The 25,522-nt window shown below is 53.6% G+C and overlaps 2 protein-coding genes across 2 annotated transcripts in view; both read left to right on the top strand.

Annotated features, from left to right (window-relative positions):
• The first annotated feature begins 2,794 nt into the window (after positions 1-2,794).
• Positions 2,795-15,539, top strand: PRDM7 (PR/SET domain 7). The gene is made up of 12 exons (XM_028477556.1): positions 2,795-2,835; positions 3,210-3,333; positions 3,657-3,764; positions 5,572-5,625; positions 7,444-7,596; positions 8,236-8,337; positions 8,552-8,823; positions 9,230-9,297; positions 10,439-10,632; positions 12,342-13,323; positions 14,009-14,103; positions 15,376-15,539. The coding sequence occupies exons 2-12, from the start codon at positions 3,267-3,269 to the stop codon at positions 15,537-15,539; spliced, it is 2,259 nt and encodes a 752-aa protein (XP_028333357.1). The 5' UTR covers positions 2,795-2,835; positions 3,210-3,266.
• Positions 15,540-18,576: 3,037 nt separating this feature from the next.
• The window catches only part of LOC114484013 (uncharacterized), a 10,620-nt gene continuing 3,674 nt past the window's right edge, over positions 18,577-25,522 (top strand). The window contains exons 1-3 of the mRNA XM_055078930.1: positions 18,577-18,615; positions 18,918-19,074; positions 20,117-20,174. Of these exons, the coding sequence (XP_054934905.1) occupies positions 18,577-18,615; positions 18,918-19,074; positions 20,117-20,174 (254 nt within the window). The remainder of the gene's footprint in view (positions 18,616-18,917; positions 19,075-20,116; positions 20,175-25,522) is intronic.

Raw genomic sequence — 25,522 nt, 5'->3', positions numbered from 1 at the left:
CTAGAGCAGTGTATGAGGCTCGGGTAAAATAAGATGTTTCCAACACTTCCATTTGATAGTTCCATCACTTGATTATAAGCAAGTTCAGTGGAGGGTTTTTGTCTTATTTGTCAGGTCAAGTTTAGAGAAATTAAGTGATTTTTTTCCAAGGAGGTACATCTAATAATCTTGGCTGAAGCTTCAATCTTCTTTTGAATGCTTTTCCATTGAAAATGATACCTCTCTTTCAGCTCCCCCCTTTCTGAGAAGTATAAAATCTTATAACGTATTATTACCAAAGGGGAAACGCGGGAGAAGGGATAAATTAAGAGTTTGGGATTAACACGTACACACTGCTATGTATAAAATAGATCCTCAACGAGGACCTACTGTATAGCACAGGGAACTACACTCAATATTTTGTAATAACCTATAAGGGGAAAGAATCTGAAAAAAGAATAGATAGCTATATCTACATCATCTATCAACGCCAGATAAAATGTAACCTAAGGGAGGCCGATGGGGAGCGCTTCTGACCCTCAAGACTTCGATCATCTAAAGCTTGGACTCTGCCTACTGTCCAAGGCCCTCCATGAACATGCATGTACCCATAGCTTAAAACTTCCCCCGTTTGGGGGGTTTGGGGAGACACTGTTCTGGCAAGATCCCTGGTGTTCTCCTTACTTGCTGCAAGCAATAAATCCCTCCTTCTCCCAGTCTTTGGCTGGGTTGTGTCATTTGGCTCGACACCCACCAAGAGGCAAACCCAGTTTTCTGGTAACATCTCTCCATCCAGACCGCCAACCAGCACTCGTGGCCCCACCTTGACAATAATTCGACAGTCAGTTGTCTTGCTTCCAATACATGGAAATCATGTTATGTTTCTGTGACCACAGCTAGGTAAGGGGCAGAAACACTCTCCCCTGTTTATCTTGTGAAGCCCCCTCTGTAGATCCATTGTCCTCGAATTTGACGCCTCATTTTAATGGAAAACACTTGCAGGCCTTTTTGGTTTTATTTATAGCTCATTTCCGAAGACTTTTTAGACCTACGTTGCTTAAACATACAGATTACTCCTAAATGCCACTTCTACTTTGAGATTTTAAATTCTCCCAGTGTTTTTTCTAATATACTTATTATTCCATTTGTTGCGTTTAAATCTTTGACCGTATGTTGCTTATTTGGGGGTCTCATCAGATTTTAGTTAATTACCTAGTTTTCCCCTGAATAAAGCAATACTCATCCCATACAGTTCTTGCCAAAACCGGATTTTACAAGGAAGGGAACAGGTGGGCCTAGGAGAAAGTGCGGGAGCACGACTACAGTCCGGTGGAGCAAAGACTCTCGTTCAGGGCACTGGATGGCCACGTCCACCCTAAAGACCCACCGCCCGCTTGAGGCTCCAGGATTAACACGGGCTGCCCGACGGCGGGCGGAAAGAACAATCAATGAAAACCGCTAAGCTGCTCCTGCGCGCTGGAGGCTTCCTTTTAGACACGCGCGGGACCCAGAGCAGCCAATCCCCGAGCGGTGGGGCGGGACCTTCTGCGCGCTCCGCACCCTCCCTGCCGCCTATTGGCGGGACCAATAGGTCGCAGCGCCGATTGGTGGCTTGTGCCTGACGGGGCTTTGCAAGCCGGCTCCGCTCCCTTCGCTTCGCCTCAGTTCAGGAGGACGCGAAGCTGCGGTAGCTGGAGCGCGCGCCGGGCCGGGGTGGGCCACGCGAGGGGACTGCGGGGAGTCTGACGGGAACACGCCCTGCGAAACCCTTACAAACCCTCAGCCCGAGGCCTTCAAATTCCAGGCTGGGAGGCCCCAGATCCCCTCACCCTGAGGGGCTCCAAATCCTGTCAGCTTGGAGGGACCCCGGGTCCTAACCTGAGGGACCTCACATCTCCTCAGCTTCAGGGACCCAAAGTCCCTTCACCCACAGAAACACCAAATCCCCTAATGCTTAGACCCCCCCCCAAATACCTGGAGTAACCCCTAGGGGTTAGGCGCCCCAAAAATAGCACCCGCGGAGAGACCAAATTTCCCTAACCTCAGAGGCACCGAGTACCCTCAGGCCGGGAGCTCTTAACCCCTTCCTCCTCAAAGACCCCAGCTACCCTCAGTGTGGGAGAACCTAAAGCCCCTTAGTGAGAGACCCCCGATTTCCTCGGGCTCAAAGGTCCCAAGTTCTCTCAACCTGCGCCTTCTACATCCCTTCCGCCAAAAGACGCCAAGCACCATCAGCCCAAGGGACCCCGAATCCCCTCGGGGCCGAGGAAGCCCAATTCCCTCAGCCGAGTGACCCAAATCTCCTCAGGCTGAGCCGTCTGTCCCTTAGACACAGAACGCACGTTATGCCCAGACTTTTCCGGAGTCCCCAGGCAGAGACCCCAAAAGCCTTCTCGGAGAAACAGTCCCTGTCCCCCGCCGGAAGGGAGCCCTGAGTGTCAAGCTGACCCCAGGCCAGCGGCCCGGGGCTTCCAGGCCTCCTCGGGGCGCCCTCAGACGCCCACAGACAACACCCCTCCCAGTGCGCCTTTCCTCCGACGGCCCGAGTTGCAGGGGCACCAAAGAAAGCGAGCCTGGCTCACGCGAGGCGGGACTGTCGTGGCTGGTGAGGGTCCGCGCACCCCATCAGCACCCTCCACATCCTCTAATCCTTGCTGGGGGTCCTCGCGCCTTCCCGCTCGGGACACCCCGCCCGACGAACACAGCCCCGGCTCTGGGCAGGGGCCTGGGCTGCCTCAGCACCTCCTCCTCCCACAGGCTCCTTGGCCTTGAGGCGGTGCCAGGCCCATGAGCACTGACAGGTGGCCGCAGGAGAGCCCGGAGGGAGACGCTGGCAGCACAGAGTGCAAGGCCACGGTGAGCGGCGGAGGAGGCCAAGCCGGCTCTGCGGGAGGGACAAGGAACTGGTCCCGGGAGGACCACAGACTCCTGGCCCGCACCGCCGGGTGACGGGGGCGCCTGGTCCCGGCTAAGGTGGTGGGGCGGGCCTGGGGGGGGAGGGACAGGACACTAGCGTCGTCAACTGCTCTGTGGCCGGGGAGAGTCAGGAAAATGCCCAGTGTTTGCTCAGTGAGGCAGGACACAGCCAGGAAGGAAAGTCTTCATCCTTGTCTCACAGAGACCCCCCCGGCGGCATCAGACTACACCCTGCACCGGGTGGAGGAGAAGGCCCAGCTCTAAGTTCTGGCTTAGATTCGTAAGTCACTGATGAAATCTATTACTTCCTCTAGGCCAAAGATGCTTTCAAAGACATCTCCATATACTTCTCCAAGGAAGAATGGACAGAGATGGGAGAATGGGAAAAAATCCGATACAGGAATGTGAAAAAGAACTATGAAGCACTGATTACCATAGGTAACGGGAAATGCCGGGTGCCCGTGAGCCTGGGGAACATGAACCAGGTCTTCGGGCTCAGTGTTAGCTTGGCTGTCTCTTAGGTGGCTTCATCTGCCCACAGTTCCCTTCTGTGTGGAGACCAACCTGCAGGAAATTTGTGTTCTTTTGTATTCAGAGTGGGCCTGGCCCTGGCAACGCAGAGCTCACCTCCCGCCTTGTTCTACACTCTCCCAGCCCATCCTACCAAGTCACACTGACTTCGTGGCACTTTCCATTGCCTCTGGGCTTTGTTCCTCCTTCCAGCTCTTCCGTTTTAGAACAACGATTTTGCTTCTTTCCAGGTCTCAGAGCCCCTCGGCCAGCTTTCATGTGTCACCGCAGGCAGGCCGTCAAACCCCAGGTGGATGACCCTGAGGATTCTGATGAGGAATGGACTCCAAGGCATCAAGGTGAGGGGCCAGGAAGACTTAGAGGTGTCTTCCTGAAACCAGCCTGGGTTTACGGCTCAGCTGCATCTCAGGCATTAGCAAAAAAAAACCCCATAATTTTTCACCAAACAAGCAAGATGCAAAACAGAATATTATACAGTAAGACACTAGCCATATAAAGTTTTTAAATATGTAAAATAATTAGCCTCCCCTTCTCTGCTGTCCGATGTGCGGTTGACCCCGCTCCTCACCGTGTCTTCTCACAAGACTTTGACGATCAAGCGATTCCTGGGCAAGAAACGAAAGGAGAATCGTCCCATTCCCCCAGTGGACTCGTATGAAAACTGGTAATAAAACCAGGTACAACTCCAAGAGAAGACCCTGGAGAAGAACCAAGCTGGGTCTCTAAGGAGCCACACATGAGGTGGCCAACGTGTTTATGCTGTGGAAGGTCACCTGCATCTTACCATATCACTCTGAAAACAACACTACTATCTGGACAAATGCATCCATTTGTTTTATTGGAAAAAAATGATTTTTCTCCTTGTGTCAATGTTTCTGCATTAGTGCTTCGGCTCAGTAATAAATATGTGACCTTTTGTTGGAAAATATATATATATATATTGTTTATAGGTACATTAAAAGGCCGTAAATGTATAAAAATTTGAATGTGAACAAGAAGTACCAAATTCATCACCAAAGGAGTAAGGGCTGGCAGGTGGGTTCACTGTGTCTTGGTTAGTTTTTTGTTTGTTTTTATTTTGTTTTTGAATTTTGAAATAGCAATTAAAAGACCCGCAGTGGTTGTGGCAGAATGGTGACATAAGACTGAATGGAGGTGGATGTATAGGTTTTCCAGTATAATTCTCAATAGTTTTCTCTCTTTTTTTTGTTGGCTGCGTTGGGTCTTCGTTGCTGCGCGCGGGGTTTCTCTAATTGCGGCGAGCGGGGGCTACTCTTCTTTGCGGTGCGCGGGCTCCTCGTTGCAGTGGCTTCTCTTGTTATGGAACACGGGCTCGAGGCGCGCGGGCTTCGGTAGTTTCAGCATGCGGGCTCAGTAGTTGTGGCGCACGGGCTTAGTTGCTCCGCGGCATGTGGGATCTTCCCGGACCGGGGCACGAACCCGTGTCCTCTGCATCGGCAGGCAGACTCTCAACCACTGCGCCACCAGGGAAGTCCCGAGCGCATAGGAAGATTTTTGAGTGTTGATTTTGTATCCTGCAACTTTGCTAAATTCTTTTATTAGTTCTAACAGTGTTTTCTGTGGAATTTTGAAGATTTTCTACGCATAAAATCATGTCATCTGTGAACAAACCTAATTTTACTTCTTTCTTTCCAAATTGGAAGCCTTCTGATTCCTTTTCTTATCTAATACCCTGGCTAGGACTTCTAGTACCGTGTTGAATAGAAGTGGTGACAGTGGGCATCCTTGCCTTTTCTCTTGATCTTAGAAGAGATCGCTTTTTCCACCAATGAGTATGATGTTAGAGGTGGACTCTTCATATATGACCGTTATTATATTGAGGTAATTTCCTTCTATTCCTACTTTGTTGAGTACTTTTGGCGTGAAGTAAATTTATTAGATACTTTATGAACATAGGATGAAGCACAGATGAGGTTTCGTCTATTTTTTTTTAATTTTAAGAAAACTATGCGATGCTCCCAGTGGAAGCATAGGCGTTGATGATACAGAAATCATTTTCCATTTCCCCCTCTGGTAATCCTTGTACTTGTTACTCTCTGGTTCAGAATTCTGTGTCCTTAATTCTGATGCCCAGAGTGTGGAAACATTTACCAACCAAAACACTGATTTCTCATCATCTTTTAGTTAAACCTTCTTGCGTGGCCTTCAGAGTGGAGCACAGTAAACACCAGAAGGTAAGTATTTCCCAAATCCTGCTGACAAGAAAATCTTCCTCATGGATCCAATCACAGGTAAGAATAGGAGAATACACGGAGTATCCTAGAAACTGCTGCTTCCTTTCATGATTCTTTAGCACAATGTCTGATATCATCATCATTTTTATAGTCAATAAGAATAGCAACAATAGTAGGCTGTTCTATTTTCACATTATTTTCATAATATTTCAGACTCTATTTTAAGCATTTTACATGAATAAACTCACTTTAAGCCTTAACACAATCCTATAGTACCTATAGGTAGTGTAACTATCACCATTTATATTGAAAAGATCAAGACACTGAGGTAAAGAAATGTTTGATTATATGCCTGAGATCACAGTATCACTGGTAGTGCAATCTCATCCAAAGCTCCTTCTCTAAAACACTTACAAGCTGAGTAGAACTTCCATAGTTTTATAAAGTTTAGAGGGTCTTATTCATACATCTTTATATCATTCATCTGACGGATGATTTCAACCTCAGTTCTTTTCTGCTACGCCAAAGTGAGTGACATGCTGAGACCATGTGACTAAGGGAAGCTTAGAGATCTGTAGGCGATTTGCAGAGTGGATTGTCCGAGACAAAGAAGGAGACGGATCCCCAACCTCAGAGCCTCCTACTCTAATATGAGGAAGCATCTCCCAGCCCTGACTAGCTTCAAGTTTGATCATCGAAAACAACAAATAAGAAAATAACTTAAGGACTTCATATAGGTTGCCCGCGTTTCAACAGAAACTCATCCCTCTGGAACTGATTTCAAATGCTCATTCTTGCAGGAGGAAGTAACAGCTCCTTCCTCTGAGCTCTAATTAGGCAACTCTCATGTTTGGAATCATTTGTTTAGCCTGCCCCTGCGTTGCCAGCTTTGAGAGGCTGGTCCATACCCGTTTCTTCTCAGAAGTCCCAAGCCCAGCTTAAGGCCCCTGAGGGCCCCGTGGATGTTTTCTGAATGAGTGACTCCACATTTAAACATTCACCCAGAAGTAAGAGGGTCAAGGAGTGCTGAAGATAGTATCTGTGAGCTAGATTTCAAATAGGGAGACATTTGAGGGGATAAATTGATAGCAGGGCTGGACTCTCACATTCACACTGTATTAAATATCGATAGCTCACAAAACAATTTGGTGAACGTTATTAAATTTCATGTCCACTGTAACGTTAAGAATTAGCATGTATACCAAGTTATGGATCAGGAAGCAGGAGAACTAGCTAGTCGTGCAGCCTTATTCAGGCAGAATCGATGGGAACCAGCTACTCCAATTCCAAACATTCTCTCTAGGATATGGCAACCTGCAACTTTCAGCATCATTTTCTTTATCGTCTAGATATATTTCTGCCATACCATTTCTTTGTTCTCTTCCCAATCTCACTGCTCCGTCACCCCATTTTCCAGAAGTGTTTTGTCCCCTCTGTACTTTTCCACATTTCCTCGTCCATCAGAGGTCCACTAATGAATAGAAGACCCCCTCTTGTTTTCTATAAGCCCTTACCCCCAGCTTCTTTCCCAGACTTTTGTTGATTCTTCCCAGTTATTCTCCCTGCCTCGCTCTCACTTTTACGGAGAAATTTGAGAGAAAGTTGAAGGGAAGGAACCTTAAGATATGGGTTCGAGTCTTGATTCACTACCCGCTTAGGCCCTTTATTTACGCTCTAGCGTTCAGACTCCACCCGCCCCGGGTATTTCCAAGGGTTGTTGAAGTATTAACTAAAGTCGTGCATGTGAAAACACTTCATAAGCCCTAAAGAACTAAAGAAATGCATGTTGTCTTTTACTATGTGGCTGTCCCGTTGAAGGGAGTGCCCCCGGTGCCATTAAGTAATGAATCTAGTTTGAAGAAATTGCCAGGAGCAGCGCAACTGCAGAAGGCAAGTGGCCCCGCGCAGGCCCAGAGCCCAGCGCCCCCTCCCAGAGCAACAAGCACCTCTGCACGGCACGCTAGACAAAAGCTGGGTAAGAGAAAATAACTTGGGGGCTTCAGTCCCTCTAATTCCTCTAGAAAGGCTGATTAGTATGGCCGAGGTGTGTGGGGTAGACTTGGGGTAGGCGTGGGTTTAGGCTGGACTGATCTGAGACCTGAAGTTAGCACTGGGGCCTTGGGAAAATCTTACACGTTTTCTGAGGTCCTGATTGCTCATCTCTAAAGTGAACATAAGGATACATAACTCGTATAGTGTTTGAAAGCATTACATTAAATATAAAAGTACTGACACATACACATTGTTCAAAAATCCATCTGTGATAATAGGGACCATGCTTTCTCAGTTAAGGCCTCTGCTCAATGCCTAACACGTAATGTGCCTTAACAAATATTTTCTGAATGAGTAAATGTGTCAAGGAACCATTTTCTAAGTAGAAAGGCTGGGAAGTTAAACCTAATAATGGGAAGAACAGGAAGCTAACATTGAACTGCGCGTCTGGAGTCAGTGTGGAGCCTCGGTCTCTCTGAACCAGTAGTTAAAGGAGGAAAAAACAAAGTATACAGAAGGACATGTGATCATTTGATGGGAGGGGATTTCACACTTTCTGATAAAACAGGGACCAACACTCCAGACCCCAACCACCTTGCTTACCTACTCTTCTCCAACTTAGAACGCAGAACAAAGCAGATTGAAGTGAAGATGTATAGCCTACGAGAAAGAAAGGGCCACGTGTACCAGGAGATCAGCGAGCCCCAGGACGACGATTACCTCTGTGAGTGACCCCACCGGCCCAGTACAGAGAAGGCTGTTACGTGTTGCTACAATAATCTCACCTTAGCATTGGGTCCCCAAATCATCCCCTTTGTCTAGTGACTTGGGGTACAGGATCGAGGGCAAATGACACGAGCGCCCCGGTTCTTTCTGAAGGTCTTCACGACCAGGAACACGCACTGTATCTTCCGTAATCCTGTTGCTCTCGCCTCCAGATTGTGAGAAGTGTCAGAACTTCTTCATCGACAGCTGTGCTGCTCACGGGGCCCCTACCTTCGTAAAGGACAGTGCAGTGGAGAAGGGGCGCCCCAACCGCTCAGCCCTCACTCTGCCCCCTGGATTAAGTATCAGACCGTCAGGCATCCCCGAGGCTGGGCTTGGAGTATGGAACGAGGCTTCCGATCTGCCGCTGGGTGTGCACTTTGGCCCCTATGAGGGCCAGATCACAGAAGATGAAGAGGCCGCCAACAGTGGATACTCCTGGCTGGTGAGAAACACCCGCCTCTTCCCCTGTCCTCTGGCCTCCACATCCCTTCTGTGGATGGGGGGGCCTCACCTTCAACATGCTAGGACGTGGATGGGGACAACAAGGTCAGCTCTGTGTACTGAGTGCACTTTGCATGAACACGGAACTTCTATGTAAAGATCAGAGGACGGGCGGGAGCACGGTGGTACAGGCACAAAGAAGCGGCTCCTCCCGTGTGGGGCCCTTGACCTGAGTGGACAACTAGACTCAGACATTAGGATGGTGATTAAGGAGCTTATTGTGTGGTCACGATTGGCAGCTGCATCCATGCAGGCTGAACAGCACTGATGACAGCAGAGTGAAATAATTCTTCTATTACCTCCCACCAACAAAAAAAAAGCCTTTAACTTCTTTTTCTGACACTCAGATCACCAAAGGGAGAAACTGCTACGAGTATGTGGATGGAAAGGACAAGTCCTGGGCCAACTGGATGAGGTAAGTCCAGTAGGTTTCCAGGTTCCAGAGAGGACACTCATCTCTCTCAAGCCCATGTCCCTTTCCTTCTCAAACTGCCCGCCTCAATGGTTTTTACATCTTCTGTCCCTCTTTTTTCTCCATACAATGCTCTTTCGTTTCAAGAGACGTCAGAAAAAAGGAAATAAAAGTATAGTATGTGTCCTCAAAATATGTCTCTGTGCTCAAGAAAATTGGGGTACTTGAAAACAACTTGAGGAGTCTAGATTCACCAGGGACACTGAGTTACCTAATTAACACTTATCAAGCACTTACTATCATGCTCCAGTTTAGAAAACGGAGTCCATTACTTAAACAGATCCCATAACCCATGTCCTTACGGAGGACACACTGCAGACAGACATTGAGCAATTGATTTTAGGAATATTTAATCATAATTTTCCTATTTTTCAAGAAGTGCACAGCACCAGCATAACCTAACATGAGGGACCTTTGGTCTGTGAGGGCGGCCACCTTCCCAGCCTTGGTTCCGATGAGAACTGGGTTCTGAAGCCAGGGAACAAACGGACTGCAGGACGGTTGTGAGCAGCCGCTTTCTCTAAGGTCCCCTGCTTTCATCAGGGGAGGCAGAAAGTGAATAAACTACTATTGTTCTGTGTTTTGAGCTAAGTCAGAGAGCTCTCCAAGTTTCTACAGGAACCTGGGGGAGGCAAGTGAATGGGGAGCCCTGGATACACGTGGGGAGACTGGAGACAGACCTCTGGAGAGAAAGTAGGCTGGGGCTGAGTGCTGAGGGATGTGTGCTAAACTAGAAGCACCAAGTTCTGTGGAATAAAAACAGAACTTCATTGAGAGTTTAGAGAAGCCAGGGGTCACCAGTCTTATGGCCAATCCAGGTAGAGACAAGTCTGGAATTGGGCTTTGGAAAACAGATAATTAGGTAAGGAGAGAACAGCAGTCCGGCCTGGATGCGCACCGGAAACCGCCTCTGGAGTTGGGGATTCACGGGACAGGGCCGAAGGTGCAGGCAGAAGGCTGCCGAGGAGGGGCGGTGGCAGCTGGGGGCAGCAGCGGAGCGCGAAGGCCAGGAGCTGGCTTGGGTCAGACAGATGGAGGGAACTCACCGCTGTGGCTTCTTTCCCTTTCTCGGCCCCGCCCCCAGGTATGTGAACTGTGCCCGGGATGACGAGGAACAGAACCTGGTGGCCTTCCAGTATCACAGGCAGATCTTCTACCGAACCTGCCGGGTGGTCAGGCCGGGCTGTGAACTGCTGGTCTGGTACGGGGAGGAGTACAGCGAGGAGCTCGGCATCAAGTGGGCCAGCAGGGCGCAGAGCGAGCTCGCGGCAGGCAGAGGTAGGCGCCACTGCTCTCGCCACGCCGAGAAAGAAGCTCTCCCGGGGAGCTTTCACGGTCCGGCTCTTGAGCAGAGTAAACTCCAGTCTGGAGTCCGTAAAATTTCCATTAAGATGCCTCAGAAATTGATTCATAAGCCTTTGACTCTTAGGGAAACTTTTTATATTAAAATTTTTTTCTTCTAATCTCTTTAATCCTTCATGCAAAAAAAATTTAACATCATATAGGGCTGAAAGGCTTAGAGGAAAAAAACAAGTTTTCAAGCACCTACCAGCTCTCTCACCTTCCGCTGCTTCTTCTTAACCTTCTCCATATTTCTAGATGACATGTGTACACGCCGATTTGCATTCAGTCACCATTTCGGTTCGTTGTCACACGAGATCATACACTGTGCCAGACAGGGCTCCACGAACTGGAAATAGAGATTGAACAGGACGGTCAGAATCACTGCCCTAGAGCAGCATGTGCCTCATACCAGACAGCAATTAGTGCTTTGAGGAAATTAGCCCAGAAAAAATGCCTTGGATCAATGTGAGCGGAGGGGTGGGGTGTGGCGCTCTCCAGAGACAGCATTTGTGGGCCAAGTGTTCCAGGCAGGGGAGCGGTCAGTGCCGCAGCACCAGGGCAGGAAAGAGAGGCCATGCAGGTGGTCAAAGAAGGAAGCACAGAGGGAGAGGAAGGCGGCTGGACAGAACACGGAGGCCTCAGGGCCTGTGCTCCACGCACAGACATGGGGGTCCTCCTGGGTGACGTGAAACAACCGTGCGGTTTTCAGCTGCAAGGGGCATGTTCTCTGCTCTAAGATGATGCTTTGGCTCATTTTTTGGAAAGAGATAGCAGTGGGGAATCCGCTGAGAGGTCAGTTCATCACCAGGTGAGAGGAGAGAGTGGACGGGCTGAAGAAGGGCAGGAGGTGGGGTGTATTTTTAAACAGGACTTCCTACTGCATTTTAAACGGACTAAGCCTGACTGAAATCAATGAGGTGTGAATACTCGTGAAGCTTTCTGAGGAAGGATGTACTTTCATTTTCCGCTTTATGGAAAACTGAGAGAGAAGCAATTCATGACCTAATTGGGGCATCAGGAGCCAGAGTCCTTTAGTCAGTGGGACCTGGACCACTCGGTCTTGTCCAATCTGAATCGCACTTCCTCACAGAGATTCAGACGCAATGGCTGCTCAACCGCTATGTCTCTGTGAATGAGAAGCCTCAAATCCAGCTCTACTCACAGGTGCTCTAACCACTACCCTACCCTGCCTTCCACATCTGGAGATCTCCAGGATGAGTGCCCCAACTTAATAAATCCCTTCCCCTTGTAGGAAGTCACTCGGGGTGATTCCACCTGTCATCAAGAGTGTTCTCTCCCAACAGGATAAAATACCTGTGGCCCCTCTGTCACAAAGTGATAGGACTTGTCAGATACCCGTACGTGGGCAAAGGTCACTGCATTTCCACCTCCTATAAGGAGTGACGCTGCCTCTGACGCTACTTGAGGGTCCCTAGTCAGGGCCATAGGTAGAAAAGGCCCTTGATACGGGCTTTCTGGATTTCTGAAGAAGACAGAGTGAGTAAAAATGGAATGGAAAAGTAGACTGTGAAGGCACACTTGCTGGGAGACAGAGCTTGCGCCGTCGACACTGAGATGATTAGTGGTTCAGGCCTTACCGGAGACAAACCATCTACCTGACCAAAAGCTTCCTCTTTCAGCAGACCCAAAGCCCAAGATCCATCCATGTGGCTCTTGCTCCCTGGCCTTCGCCAGTCCGAAAATCCTCAGCCAACACGTGGAACGCAGCCACCCGTCTCAGGTCCTCCCGAGAACATCTGCCAGAGGCCACGTCCAACCAGAGGATCCCTGCCCAGGCTATCAAAATCGGCAGCAGCAATATTCTGATCCACACAGCTGGAGTGACAAACCTGAAGGTCAAGAGGTCAAGGGAAGGTCCAAACCTTTGCTGAAAAGGATAAGGCCGAGGAGGATTTCAGGGGCCTTTTCCTACTCTCCCAAAGGACAAATGGGGAGTTCTAGGGCACATGAGAGAACGATGGAGGAAGGGCCCAGCACAGGCCAGAAAGTGAATCCAGAGGACACAGGCAAATTACTCATGGGGGCAGGAGTATCAAGAATTGTAAAAGTCAAGTACAGAGGCTGCGGGCAAGGCTCCAAGGATAGGTCTAGTCTCATCAAGCACCAGAGGACACGCACAGGGGAGAAGCCCTATGTTTGCGGGGAGTGTGGGCGAGACTTCAGTCATAAGTCACATCTCATCGGACACCAGAGGACACACACAGGGGAGAAGCCCTATGTTTGCGGGGAGTGTGGGCGAGACTTCAGTCTTAAGTCAAGTCTCATCCGACACCAGAGGACACACACAGGGGAGAAGCCCTATGTTTGCGGGGAGTGTGGGCGAGACTTCAGTCTTAAGTCAAATCTCATCCGACACCAGAGGACACACACAGGGGAGAAGCCCTATGTTTGCGGGGAGTGTGGGCGAGACTTCAGTCTTAAGTCAAGTCTCATCGGACACCAGAGGACACACACAGGGGAGAAGCCCTATGTTTGCAGGGAGGGTGAGGGAGTCATTACCAATAAACCACATCTTAGCCACAGGAGGATAAATGTAGCCACCACATACCTCAGCTCTGAGGGAGCTTCAAAGGAAGTCTATGACCCCTTACATTCCCTAAGAGTGTGATGAGCACAGAAATAACTGGTTAAATAGATCCTCCGCTTGCATGATAAGAGAGAAGGTAGATAAACAGCAGAGGGTTTCTTAATTGCCCTGGAGATGTTCATACCAATCCCCTTCATGGTTTTTTGGACTCCTGTTTTAATAAATTTTGTCTCCATACAAATCTGAAGCCCAGACTGTGTACCTCATTCCCCCCTTATCACTGAAAGCAGTGGGGTCCAAGAGGGCCACAGAGAACTCATACTCGCAGCCCCGGTCTCCATAGGAACTGAACCCCTGGAAGGGCATTCTCCCTTGGCCTCTCCTTGTTCCTCTCTGGTTTCCTCTGACTTCTGTCGCCTCAAAGGTGAAGGCCTCGTGCATGTGTGTGTGCACGCCTGTGTGCCTGGCTCAATCTGGGGTATCTGGTGTCCCTCGCTCTCTCTTTGCTGTCCCCTCAGGGTCAGCACAGCATGTGGCCCCCAGATCCAACCATAGTGGGTCAGTTCTCAGCTCTGCCCTCACCAGCTGTGTAACCTAGGGCAAGGTGCTCAACCTCTCTGTGCCTCTTTTCTAATCTATAAAATGGGATGGGAGCGCCAGCCTTCTGGTTTGATGGATAAGCACAGGCAGAATCTGGCACAGAGGCTGGCTGAGAGTGCAAGCCCCACCCTTTGTTATTCTCTCCCTGCCCACGTCTTCCAGGTCTTTAGAGCTGGACAAAGAAGGGGCCACTCAGGCACTGGTCAGACACAGCTGCTTCACCTGCACACTCAGCTGCCCCGACGAGGAGAAGAGAGGTCAGGATGCTAAGTGCGGGCAACCTCCTGCCCACCGCTGCCCGTCCCGCTGAGCCTGGGCATCCCCGGAGCCCCTCCACTCAGTCACCTGGGAAAGGCGGCCCTCGCCCTCACCTGCTGAGAACGGAGTCTGGAGCCACGTCTTCAGGAACCGGACCACCCCTGAGTCTCGGAACCTCTCCTGCCCCCCTGCACACAGTGTCCTCAAAGCCCACACCGCAGCTTCTCTAACGCACGTGCCGTGTACCTGGGCCTGTGTGCTTCAGTGCAACGGTGTCGCCACCTTGAAATTCTTAACTGTTGAATATTTTATCCTTCAACTCACTTTTTCTAAGAGAAGTCTGATGGAGAATGGGGCACGCCGTGAGCAGAGCAGGCCCGCGCAGCGTGGGCTCACGGCTAACGGCCCCGGGGCCCCGGCAGCTCAGGGCTCCCGCGGAGCCAGCAGGGCAGGTGCACAGGCCGCGCGTGAGGACGAGGGGGCACGAAGCCTCTCCCGCTGGGTAGGTGAGGGTGCCGACAGCTCCAGGAGGCCACGCTGTGCTTAGACCCAGAACTGAGCTCTGGTTCAGAAAGGAGGCCCCATCCTCTCCTAACTGAACAACCTCCCTGCCCCTGAGGGAGCCCTAACTCGGCCCAGTCCTGTTCCCACCAGAATGGGTTCAGGAAGGCCGAAGGGGGGAGCCCAGACCCCATGACCGCGAACAACGGTCCTTAGTCCCCCCGCCTCCCCGTGCAGGCTTGTGAAGCATCTTTTCATGAACCATGTGGATGTCAGTAACAAACATCCACTATGATCGTCCCCTTTCCTTCACGCTGTTTCAAGGGAACGTGTGTGTCTGTGGCTTTGTTTCCCTATGGGAAGAGAAGCGCCATAAACTTTCCATCTTCTGCGGCTCTCAGCAGGGGCCACAGGAGGGACGGAGTTGGGGGCGATGCTGGCAAAGGGGCTTCGACGGAAATACTGTGGGGGAGGGGCCCCAGAAACTTCCAGGGGCTTCTCACCTGCGCCTCCCACCAGAGGTGGCCCTAGAATCCCGTGCAAGGCTGAGCAGTTCAAGGCCTGCCCCCTCCCCTCCCCTCCCCTCTGGCAACAAACCTCACTCCTGGTGAGGCCGCCAGCCCCTAGGACGCCCCGCGTCCCTGGCCCCCATCATCCGCGGCCTGCACAGAAGATGGATGACCCGTGTGGTGGCGGCGATGGTGTGCGACCCCACAGTTCAGGCACAAAAAGGCACTCCGGCCTCTCACCCAGTCTCGGCTCACCTCTAGCACGGGGGCTGGCCGTTTATACACCCTCCCGCCACCGGCAGCTGCTGGCAGCCACGATCCGCGTGCTGAAGCGGGGCTCGGAGGAATGTGCGCCGCCTGACACGCGCTGGGCTCGGCTGAGGCACCTGTCCTGTCCCCGGGACGCCTGCCGGCCCTCCACCTGACACCGCGGGTGCCCTGGACGGGCACACAGGACACCAGCAGCCTCCACCACACGTGCCGCTCTGACCGCAGCGGCCCCATGGTTGTGGCAGCCCCACCTGCCTGCCGCTCTACCGGGACCCCAGCTGAGCAGGTGAGCGCGGAGCACAAGAGGGTAAACTGGTCTTCGGCTGCCAGCCTCCGCCTGGTCGGCCACTAGCCCAGCCAGGACCTGAGGCAGAGCTGCCTGTTGCGAGGGTGTCACCCACAGACGCTGTCCTCAAAGCTCAGGCCCCTGAAAACTTACCAAAGAGGTGTTCTTAAGTTCGTTTTAAAAGTAGGAGGCCATTCATCTATCACCCAGTGAAAACTCCTGTAACGTTCTGAAATATGTACTTTAAGATCTTATTTTGCAAGCTCTCGTGCTTGATGTCAACAGCTTTGTTGTTTTTTTTCTCGTAATATGCAGTTGTTTAAAAAAAAAAAGAAATTTAGAAAGTACAGAAAATAAAAGCCACCCATAACTGTATAGGGAACACCGATTAATACAGCATCTGGTCGCCACACACAGACACGTGTGCACACACACAGGAACACACGTGCACGTTTTCCTTCTACGAAATCTTCAGCCCCCATCTGACCTTGTCACCAGCCTCTGATTTTGCTCACCAACACGAGCCCGCTTTGGCCTCGTGACCGGTAGGTTTCCATCCAACTCAGAAGCAGGAGGAGGGAGGGCCAGGGGCTGTGAGGGGCGGGCGGCGCCTGGCCTGAGGTGAGGAGAGAAGACCGAGTGCTTCTCCTCCGGGTCCAGTACCTTCAGGGGCCATCAGTGGAGACACCGAGAAAGAAGCCTCAAACGCCTTCCCTTCGGTTTCCATGGTTACAACACGCTCCACGTCCCGGGGTCGGACCGGGGTTTAACAGACCTTCTCTTGTTGGACATGAAAAGTGTTTCCAGAGAGAATCTGTCCAGATCTTGGCCTGGTTTGCTGCAGGTTTACCCATGTGGTGCATCCGCGGCTCAAGGAAGTTCTGCAGCTTCCCCAATTTAGAGCTAAAGCACACCCCGCCCTCACCCCTCCCGCGGTCACTGCGTCTTCCCCTCCAGAGGGAGGTGTCTGGGACTATTGACTGCAAAGACACTGCCGGAGAGGACAAAGGCCATGGCTGGCCCGGGGCTGGGGTGCCCCCTGGGGAGCAGAGGGGACATGGGACACTCAGTGCTGGCCTCACCTGTCCTGCGTGCGTATCCTCCTTCTCGGGGGTTGTGCGGCCTTCTGCCCCCGGGGGGCCTGCCAGCGAGGGGCTCCCAAGACGCTGGAGGCTGGGGTTGGCGGTGGGAGTGCTGGATGCCAGGAAACCCAAGACCCTCCAGCAGGTTCGTGCGGTGTGGACAACACCTGGCCTCACTGGGCGGCTAGGCCCTGTCCTTTCGGGACACCCTCTCTGGACCCCCGTCGGAGGTGTGGCCGTTCCCCCGATACCCACCTTGGTCTCAGGAGGCAGAAGAGAGGCTGGGTTATCCCTCCCCACTGCTGCCCGGAGAGTCACAAGGGCCCCTTCCCAAACAGTCGGAGCGGGCTTAGCAGAGGGCGTGCTTGGGTCTCACAGGGTCACTATGGAGAGGGATTTACTCCCGACCAGGATCCTTCTTTGCTGGTTCTGTTTGCGTGTTGTCTTCACACCAAATCTCACAAGGACAAGGCCGGGTTTTTACAGGATCACCGGCCCAGGGGCCAGCGAGCCTCCTTATGGTGTATTTGTTACAGGCAGGGAGACAGGGCGGCTGTGTGATGCTCCCCCGGGCCAGAGAAGGGACCACACTAGGTTGTGTCTCCTGCGGGGTTTCAGGGGTGCTGGCAATAGGGGCGGCCGCTCCTTTTCTAAATATGTCAGACAGCCACTGAGTTCTGAAGTTATTCACGAAACATTTTTTGAGCACCTGTTATACTGCAGGTACCACACATGAGGGGTGCAGAGGTGGAGGTGGGCAGAGCTGGGTGTCGGGAACCAGCTCTATGGTCGTGGAAGAGGCTGAGGATTCCATGAGATGCCGGCTTCCGATGGCGGAGTAGACATTTTCTACCGCAAATATTAGCTGCAAAGATACATAATAGAGAGAGAGGCGTGACTCTGGCAGCAAAAATAAGGGTGTGGGTGGAGGAGAAGGTGGCAAGAAGGGCTGAGCAGCGACAACAAGCAGGTCCTGCCACTCCAGTGTTAAGCGTGCAGGATCCAAGCCGCCAGCTCAGCTCCGTCAAGTCCCTGCCCCGCGCGCACTTACCAGGGAGCCCTGGAGCCTCCACTTCCCCTGCCGTTGGGCTGGTACAGGAAGTTCTCAGCACGGTCACTGCTGTCATCAGTCTGAGGCTGAGGGCCCTCTACACGTGGTGTCCTGTCCAGCAGACCCTCGGCCATACCCTCCGAGCCCAACCGAGGCCCAGACGAAGCCTCACTTGGCTGGGGGGCCTCACTGGGGACCCAGGTCCCCCTCCCTGCTCTCCCTCCAGGACGCCCTCAGCCACAGTCAAAGCGGGGTCGTGGCCAGGCCCACACTCCACCCCCGAGCGGGGAGAAGGAAGGGGCTGGGGGGCAAAGTGCCTCCAGGCAAGTGGGGCAGGAGCTCACCCATCACCCCTCGGGGTCCGTCCCTGGGAGCGCGGTCACGGGTCGCGTGCAGCTGCGGGGACGCGTGTGCCCAGCTGAAGCGCTTCCTGCGAGGACGCGAGCTCTCTGCCGTGAGCACTGAAGCAGGAAACCCCGAGTGATCTTTCCAAGGCTGGAAGACTCCCCGGTCGTTGGGACGAGAGATAAAGCCAGAAAGTGGGTTCTCGCTGGGACGGGCCTTCTCTAGACCCAGCCTGGGGGCAGCAAGAGGGGGACAAGGGGCCCCCTGGAGACTGTGCAGCCCAGTGACAAGCCCGCGTTCACCCGGCGGGAGGCCTTTGAGGGCTCCGTGACGGAGAAAGCCCACCCCGTGAGACCACAGAGGGTTTCAGGGACACACGGCAGAAAATCAGGGAAAATATGAAGACTCTGGGAGACTACAGCACGAATATGAAAGAAACTCTTACTGCCCTGAAGGTTCCCCCTGACGTGAGCAGAGACGGCTCCAAGGCCGCAAAGCCCGTTGTGTTTCAAGCCGCAGAGACCCTGCTCCACAGCACTGGGGCGGGGGGGCTGGGGGGCCCACGGGCAGGATCTCACAGAGGTGGGGCCACAGGGGCCACGAAGCACGGGGGCCTTCGGGGACCGCGGCGCTGCTCACACACCCTCCCCCGTGGCCGCTTTGGCCCCGTTCCCTTCATGCTCCCAGTTCGTGCCCCTGAAGGCAGCCACCTGAGTGACTGCTCCTGGCGCCGGGGCCCGCAGGGCTCCTTCCGGCTCCCCCTCCCCAGGCGCCGGCCAGCCTGCTCGCAGACTCGGCGGTGCCCCAGCAGCTGCTTCTCCGGAAGCTTTTGTTGCTCTCACGAGACACCACGGGCAGCGCCGCCATGTCCATATACCCATCGTTGCCAAGCGACACCTGGCGATGGACACGGAGGTTCGCGGGAGGCGCCGGGCATTTCGTAGCAAAGGGAGCTGCGAGAGGGTGTGCTCTGTCCCCTCCTGGCCTGCCACCAGCAGCCACTAACGCCTCCTCCTGGGCCTGCACGCCACTCACCAGGCAGCACGGGCTGTGCTCGGATCGCCCTCCCGAGGCGCAAAGCCATTTCGGGTCCTCTCGGTGGACCGGACGCCAGAGGCTTGGTTCTGGCAACCAGGACACACCGCCCCCAAGCCCTCGGCCCAGCCTCACCACTCCTCTCCCTCTGGTTTGTGTGCTCGGCCCCAGCTCCTGCAGCGCGGCCAAGGTCCAGACAGGACTCCCCCGACAACGGTAGGGGAAAAGGGAGGACAGAAGGGACCCGAGAGCAGCGGGACAGATGGAAAGCTGGGATACGGAAGACCACCCTCCCCTCAGCCACCTAACAGTTTCTCAGCCCCTGAATTAACGGTGCACAGGGCTCCTACAGCGACAGTCACAGCAAAGGAGGGCGTGAAGATTTCTGAGAAAGCAAACAAATCATCTGGAAATAATTATAAGACTTGGGTGAAGTATTTGAGCTGGCACTTACATCCCCTGATGCAGTTTTGTTACCTGCACAGTGAGTAGACTAAAAAGCGAAGACATTTAATTTCAGCGTTGTTTTAAATACATTTATTTCCTATTTATTTATCTATTTTTGGCTGCGTTGGGTCTTCGTTGCTGTGCGCGGCCTCTCTCTAGCTGCAGCGAGCGGAGGCCGCTCTTTGTCGCGCTGCGCGGGCTCTAGGCACACAAGCTTCAGTAGTTGTGGCCCGCGGGCTCAGCAGTTGTGGCTCGCGGGTTGTAGAGTGCAGGCTCAGTAGTTGTGGCGCACGGGCTTAGTTGCTCCGCGGCGCGTGGGATCTTCCCGGACCAGGGCTCGAACCCGTGTCCCCTGCACTGGCAGGTGGATTCTTAAGTACTGCACCACCAGGGAAGTCCTTAATTTTAGATTTTATATTAATTTGTTTGGTCGTGCTGGTTGTTAACTGTTGCCACCATCAACTCTTCTCCCCTTCGTCCCCACAGGAACCTCTGCAGATGGCGATAAGGATACGAACAACGTGGCCACTGCCTACGCCCTCAGGCAAGCCCCTCAGTGCCGTATCACAACACGTTCACCATCAACCAGCACAGGGGAACCATCGGTGTGCCCACTGCTGGGCTGGAGTGACAGGTCAGGGGTCAGGAGAGGGCCACCCAGTGATGCAATCAAATCTACATTTGTCCCAGCTGGTGAGGCACAGACACCACCCAATCAGAACAGGCACCAGCGGTAAAGACGTAAACATAAGACATGACACCATAAAACTCCTAGAAGAGAACGTAGGCAAAACATTCTGTGACATAAATCATACCAATGTTTTCTTAGGTCAGTCTCCCAAGGCAACAGAAACAAACATACAAACAAAAAACCCCAATAGGACCTAATCAAACTTACAAGCTTTTGCACAGCAAAGGAAACCATAAACAAAACGAAAAGACAACCTACACAATGGGAGAAAATATTTGCAAACGATGCGACCTACAAGGGCTCAACTTCCAAAATATACAAACAGCTCATACAGCTAAGCAACAAAAAAACAAAACAAATAACCCAATCAAAAAATGGGCAGAGGGGCTTCCCTGGTGGCGCAGTGGTTGAGAGTCCGCCTGCCGATGCGGGGGACGCGGGTTCGTGCCCCGGTCCGGGAGGAACTTCCCTGGTGGTCCACTGGTTAAGACTCTGAGCTCCCAACGCATGGGACCTGGGTTTGATCCCTGGTCAGGGAACTAGATCTTGCATACCACAACGTAAGATACTGCACGCTGCAACAAAGATCCCGCACGTGGCAACGAGGATGCTGCGTGCCGCCAAATAAATAAATAAATATTTTAGAAAAAGAAAAGAAAGAAGAAGAATACATGAAAAGATGCTCAACATCGCTAATTATTAGAGAAATGCATATCAAAATTGCAATGAGGTACCACCTCACACCGGTCAGAATGGCCGTCCTTAAAAACTCTACAAATAATAAATGCTGGAGAGGGTGTGGAGAGAAGGGAACCCTCCTACACTGTTGGTGGGAATGTAAATTGGTGCAGCCCCTATGGAGAACAGTATGGAGGTTCCTCAGAAAACTAAAATAGAACTACCACCTGATCCAGCAATCCCTCTCCTGGACATATACCCAGACAAAACTCTAATTCAAAAAGACACATGCACCCCTATGTTCAGAGCAGCACTATTCACAATAGCCAAGACATGGAAGCGCCCTAAATGTCCACCAACAGATGAAGGGATGAAGAAGATGTGGTACATATACAATGGAGTACTACTCGGCCATGAAAAAGAATGAAATAAGGCCATTTGCGGCAACATGGATGGACCCGGACATTATCATACTAAGTGAAGTAAGTCAGACAGAGAAACACAAATACTGCATGGCATCATTTCTATGTGGACTCTACACATGACAAAAATGAACCTATCTATGAAACAGAAACGGACTCCGGACATAGAGGAGCAGACTGGTGTTTGCCAAGGGGGAGGGGCTGGAGGAGGGATGGAGTGGGAGGTTGGGGTGAGCAGATGTAAGCTTCTATATACAGAACGGATAAGCAACGTGGTCCTACTGTACAGCACAGAAAACTACATTCAATATCCTATGGTAAAGCATAATGGAAAACATTATTTTTAAAAAACAATGTATACATATGTATAACTGAATCACTTTGCTGCGCAGCAGAAATTAACACAGCATTGTAAAGCAACTATATGTCAATTAAAAAAATGTCGATTAAATAAAGAAGACGACACCAGCCACTCAGAACAGACACTCAACCCATGAGAACAGACCCCAGACCAACCGGCACGTGGACCAAGCAGTCAGAAGAGGCGGCCGCTGCAGGCGGGGTCCTGCTGGCGCACCCAGGCTGACGGTGAGCCCCGGGCACGGTGAGCCCTGAGGGGTCCCTGGAGGAAATCAGAACTGTACCCACAAGACCCCTCCCCTAACTGGCAAAACGAAGTGGCTCTGCCTGCCACAAAATTGGACCACACCCCCTGGGGAAACCGGAAAACATTCCCGGCATCCTGGAGCCCGTAAGTGTTGACCACATAACTGAAGGGGTCCCAGGACCCCCCAGTTTGGTGCTGGGACTAGGAATATGGTGATCAGACCTCAATCCAGGGGAAGTCTCCTCCTGGGTCCGTTTTGGGAGGGGATGGTCTGAATTCATCCAAGTCTGCTTCTCTGCTGAGCGGTGGGCCAAGAGGAGCCCTGAGGTGTGCCTGACAAGACAGCGCCCGGGAAGCCAGTCGCTTAGCGGAGGGAAGGTCCCCCACATCCAGTGCATCTGCTCTCTGGCGGCACCCCTGACCCCCGCGCTGGCCGCCACGTGCCTGCGTGCCGGCAGCCCCCAAGGTGAAGGCTTGTGGTCGCAGCCGCGATCACAGGCTCCGGCAGCACCGACCCTCGCATCCTCGGCCCCACCTCGAAGTCCAGCCGAGGCCAGCGGACGCCTCGTGAACTACGCTCCACGGTGGCCCACGTGTCGCTGCTGAGCCAGGGGTCCTCAGCCTGGCAGAACGTTAGAACCCCCGGGACGCACCGACCCACAAACGCTGCCTGTCCCAGGGCGAGGGCAGCCAATCCTGGACCAGGCAGTGACCCGAACGGGCACCCAGGTGCAGAAAGCAGAGCCCACGACACAGACACGGTGCGGTCGTCCCGGGGCAGGGAAGGGGCCTCATCTCTGGCCAGAGCTCTGCGATGCCCCGGCTTAAGACTAAGGAGGCTTTGGGCACAGGCGGTGTGGTGGGGACAGACTCGGAGCTGCTTCGGAGACGAGCAGAGCAGGACACGGGGGTGAGTGAAAGAGGGGGCTTCCTGGAAAGAAACAGAGTCTGCGCTTCCCCGGTGGCGCAGTGGTTGAGAGTCCGCCTGCCGATGCGGGGGACGCGGGTTCGTGCCCCGGTCCGGGAGGATCCCACGTGCCGCGGAGCGGCTGGGCCTGTGAGCCGTGGCCGCTGCGCCTGCGCGTCCGGAGCCTGTGCTCCGCAACGGGAGGGGCCACAGCGGTGAGAGGCCCGCGTACCGCAAAAAAAAAAGAAAAAGAAACAGAGTGCAGACGGGCTTGGGGTGGAGGAGAGCCCCATGAGGGCTGGGAAGCAGGGCCTGGAAACCGTGCCTCTCGCTCTCCCGCGCTCTCTCCTTTCATCTCTGCCTTCTTCATCTGCTTAACGCCCGCTCTGCAGCCTGACGTCTCTGCCCTTGCGTACCTGCACACTCCTTCTGTCCCTTCATTCAAGGGATATTGATGTAGCACCTACCTCTGGCCAGGTCCTATCCCAGGCACGGGAACAGCCTTGATGAAACGGACAATAACCCAGGTCCTTGGGGAGCTGAAATTCTACCGGGGGCCAAATGCACCCCTCCTGTGACCCCCCCCGCCCACCGCTGGCTTTGCCTTCCTCAGCCTGCCGGCAGGCCCCCTGACCTCCAGCGCCTGTCACCCTCTGGCACCGCCCATCGTGTGGCCTTCTCAGCTCGTAGCACCGCGTGAAATGGCCTTGCCCTTGTCACCTGTATCACCTCAGTGCACCTGGCGATGTTCAATATTTCCTCAGCGGAGGAAGGTCCCAGCTGAGTTCTGACCACAAATTCCCGTCACAGCGGCCTGGAAGGACTCCCGCGGGGGGGCGTAGAGTCGGGGCAGGGGCTCGGGCACCCTTCGTGTCAGAGCGCAGCTGCGGTGCCTCAGCGGGGCCCCAGAGGGTGGTCCCACGTGGGCCTCTCCAGGGGCTCAGGGTAGGGCGGGGACCTCCCAGCCCCAGCACAGACCCAGACGGCAGCCCGACCAGCTGCCTTCTCACTGGGACAGGAGGACGGGAGTCCCTCGCTGCTGCTCAGCGTCTTGGCCACCCGGGGAAGAACGGTCACTTCCAAGGTACTAAGCACCCTGTGTGTATTTACACGTTTCACCTGCATGATCTCAACTCCCTGAAGCAGAAACGCTTTGGGCTACCCACCTGAAAAAATCAACGCGAGTGGTTTAAAATCACTGCACGTATCACAATCCAGACGCGAAAGGCCCCACCCACATGCCAGGCAGCCCAGCGGCAACACCAGGGACGCAGCTTCTTTCCTCCTCAGCGTGTGTCTTCCTTAGGGCCTGTGTCTGTCCTCCTGGTGCTGCGGAGGGGGCGGGGGGCGGGAGGGGGACGGAATGCTGCAACTCCAGCATCACACTCACCTGGTCAGAAAGGAGTGGGGGGGGGGGGAGCTCAAGGCCTGCGTCTGGTCTCCTTTCACAGGAGGCCCGGCAGGTAGACGGGCCCTTTGCTTTACACGTTTCACCTGCATGATCTCAACTCCCTGAAGCAGAAACGCTTTGGGCTACCCACCTGAAAAAATCAACGCGAGTGGTTTAAAATCACTGCACGTATCACAATCCAGACGCGAAAGGCCCCACCCACATGCCAGGCAGCCCAGCGGCAACACCAGGGACGCAGCTTCTTTCCTCCTCAGCGTGTGTCTTCCTTAGGGCCTGTGTCTGTCCTCCTGGTGCTGCGGAGGGGGCGGGGGGCGGGAGGGGGACGGAATGCTGCAACTCCAGCATCACACTCACCTGGTCAGAAAGGAGTGGGGGGGGAGGAGCTCAAGGCCTGCGTCTGGTCTCTTTTCACAGGAGGCCCAGCAGGTAGACGGGCACTTTGCTCCCCCGAGTGCGGTCCGTGGCCGCTCCTGGCTGGAATGTGCTCGGCAGCAGGGTCACAGCTCGGGGGCCACGCGGCGAGCACGGCAGGGCTGGCACTGGGCCCGTTAGGCTGGACCCCCATGCCTACCTTTAATCCACCCACTGCCCTCCCGGAGGCACGGGGAAGGCTCCAGGTGAAGCCCGCAGCCTGGGGAGGGGGCCCTAGCGAGGCCCCAGAAGGAGCTGTGACAACGCCCTGCCCTGCCCCGCGCTCTCCCAGAACTAGGTTCTCTCTCAGGGCAGAGAAGGCGGAGGGGGTGAAAGGGCACCCTCCAAAAAAGGTTTGACTGTTGTTTTTGTCAGCTTGCTTACGACATTTGAGACTTTAAGTGTACAAAGAAAGGTTACAGAATGAACATAATTAACGCTTGTCGACACTGCTTGCCCCAGAGGTGGATCTGGTACCATCAGTCTTTTGTGCACCACGCTAGAAAATATTCCAGCACATGGCCCCTCCGTGCCTCAGTTTCCTCCTCCGTAAAAAGGGGATTCTAGGGCTTCCCTGGTGGCGCGGTGGTTGAGAGTCCGCCTGCCGATGCGGGGGACGCGGGTTCGTGCCCCGGTCTGGGAGGATCCCACATGCCGCGGAGCGGCTGGGCCCGTGAGCCGTGGCCGCTGGGCCTGCGCGTCCGGAGCCTGTGCTCCGCAACGGGAGAGGCCACGGCGGTGAGAGGCCCGCGTACCGCAAAAAAA

Source organism: Physeter macrocephalus, chromosome 17 (assembly GCF_002837175.3).
Source record: "Physeter macrocephalus isolate SW-GA chromosome 17, ASM283717v5, whole genome shotgun sequence".
In the NCBI taxonomy this organism is placed as follows: domain Eukaryota; kingdom Metazoa; phylum Chordata; class Mammalia; order Artiodactyla; family Physeteridae; genus Physeter; species Physeter macrocephalus.
The sequence above is the reverse complement of the archived record's forward strand: the minus strand, read 5'-3'. Positions and strand labels throughout refer to the sequence as shown.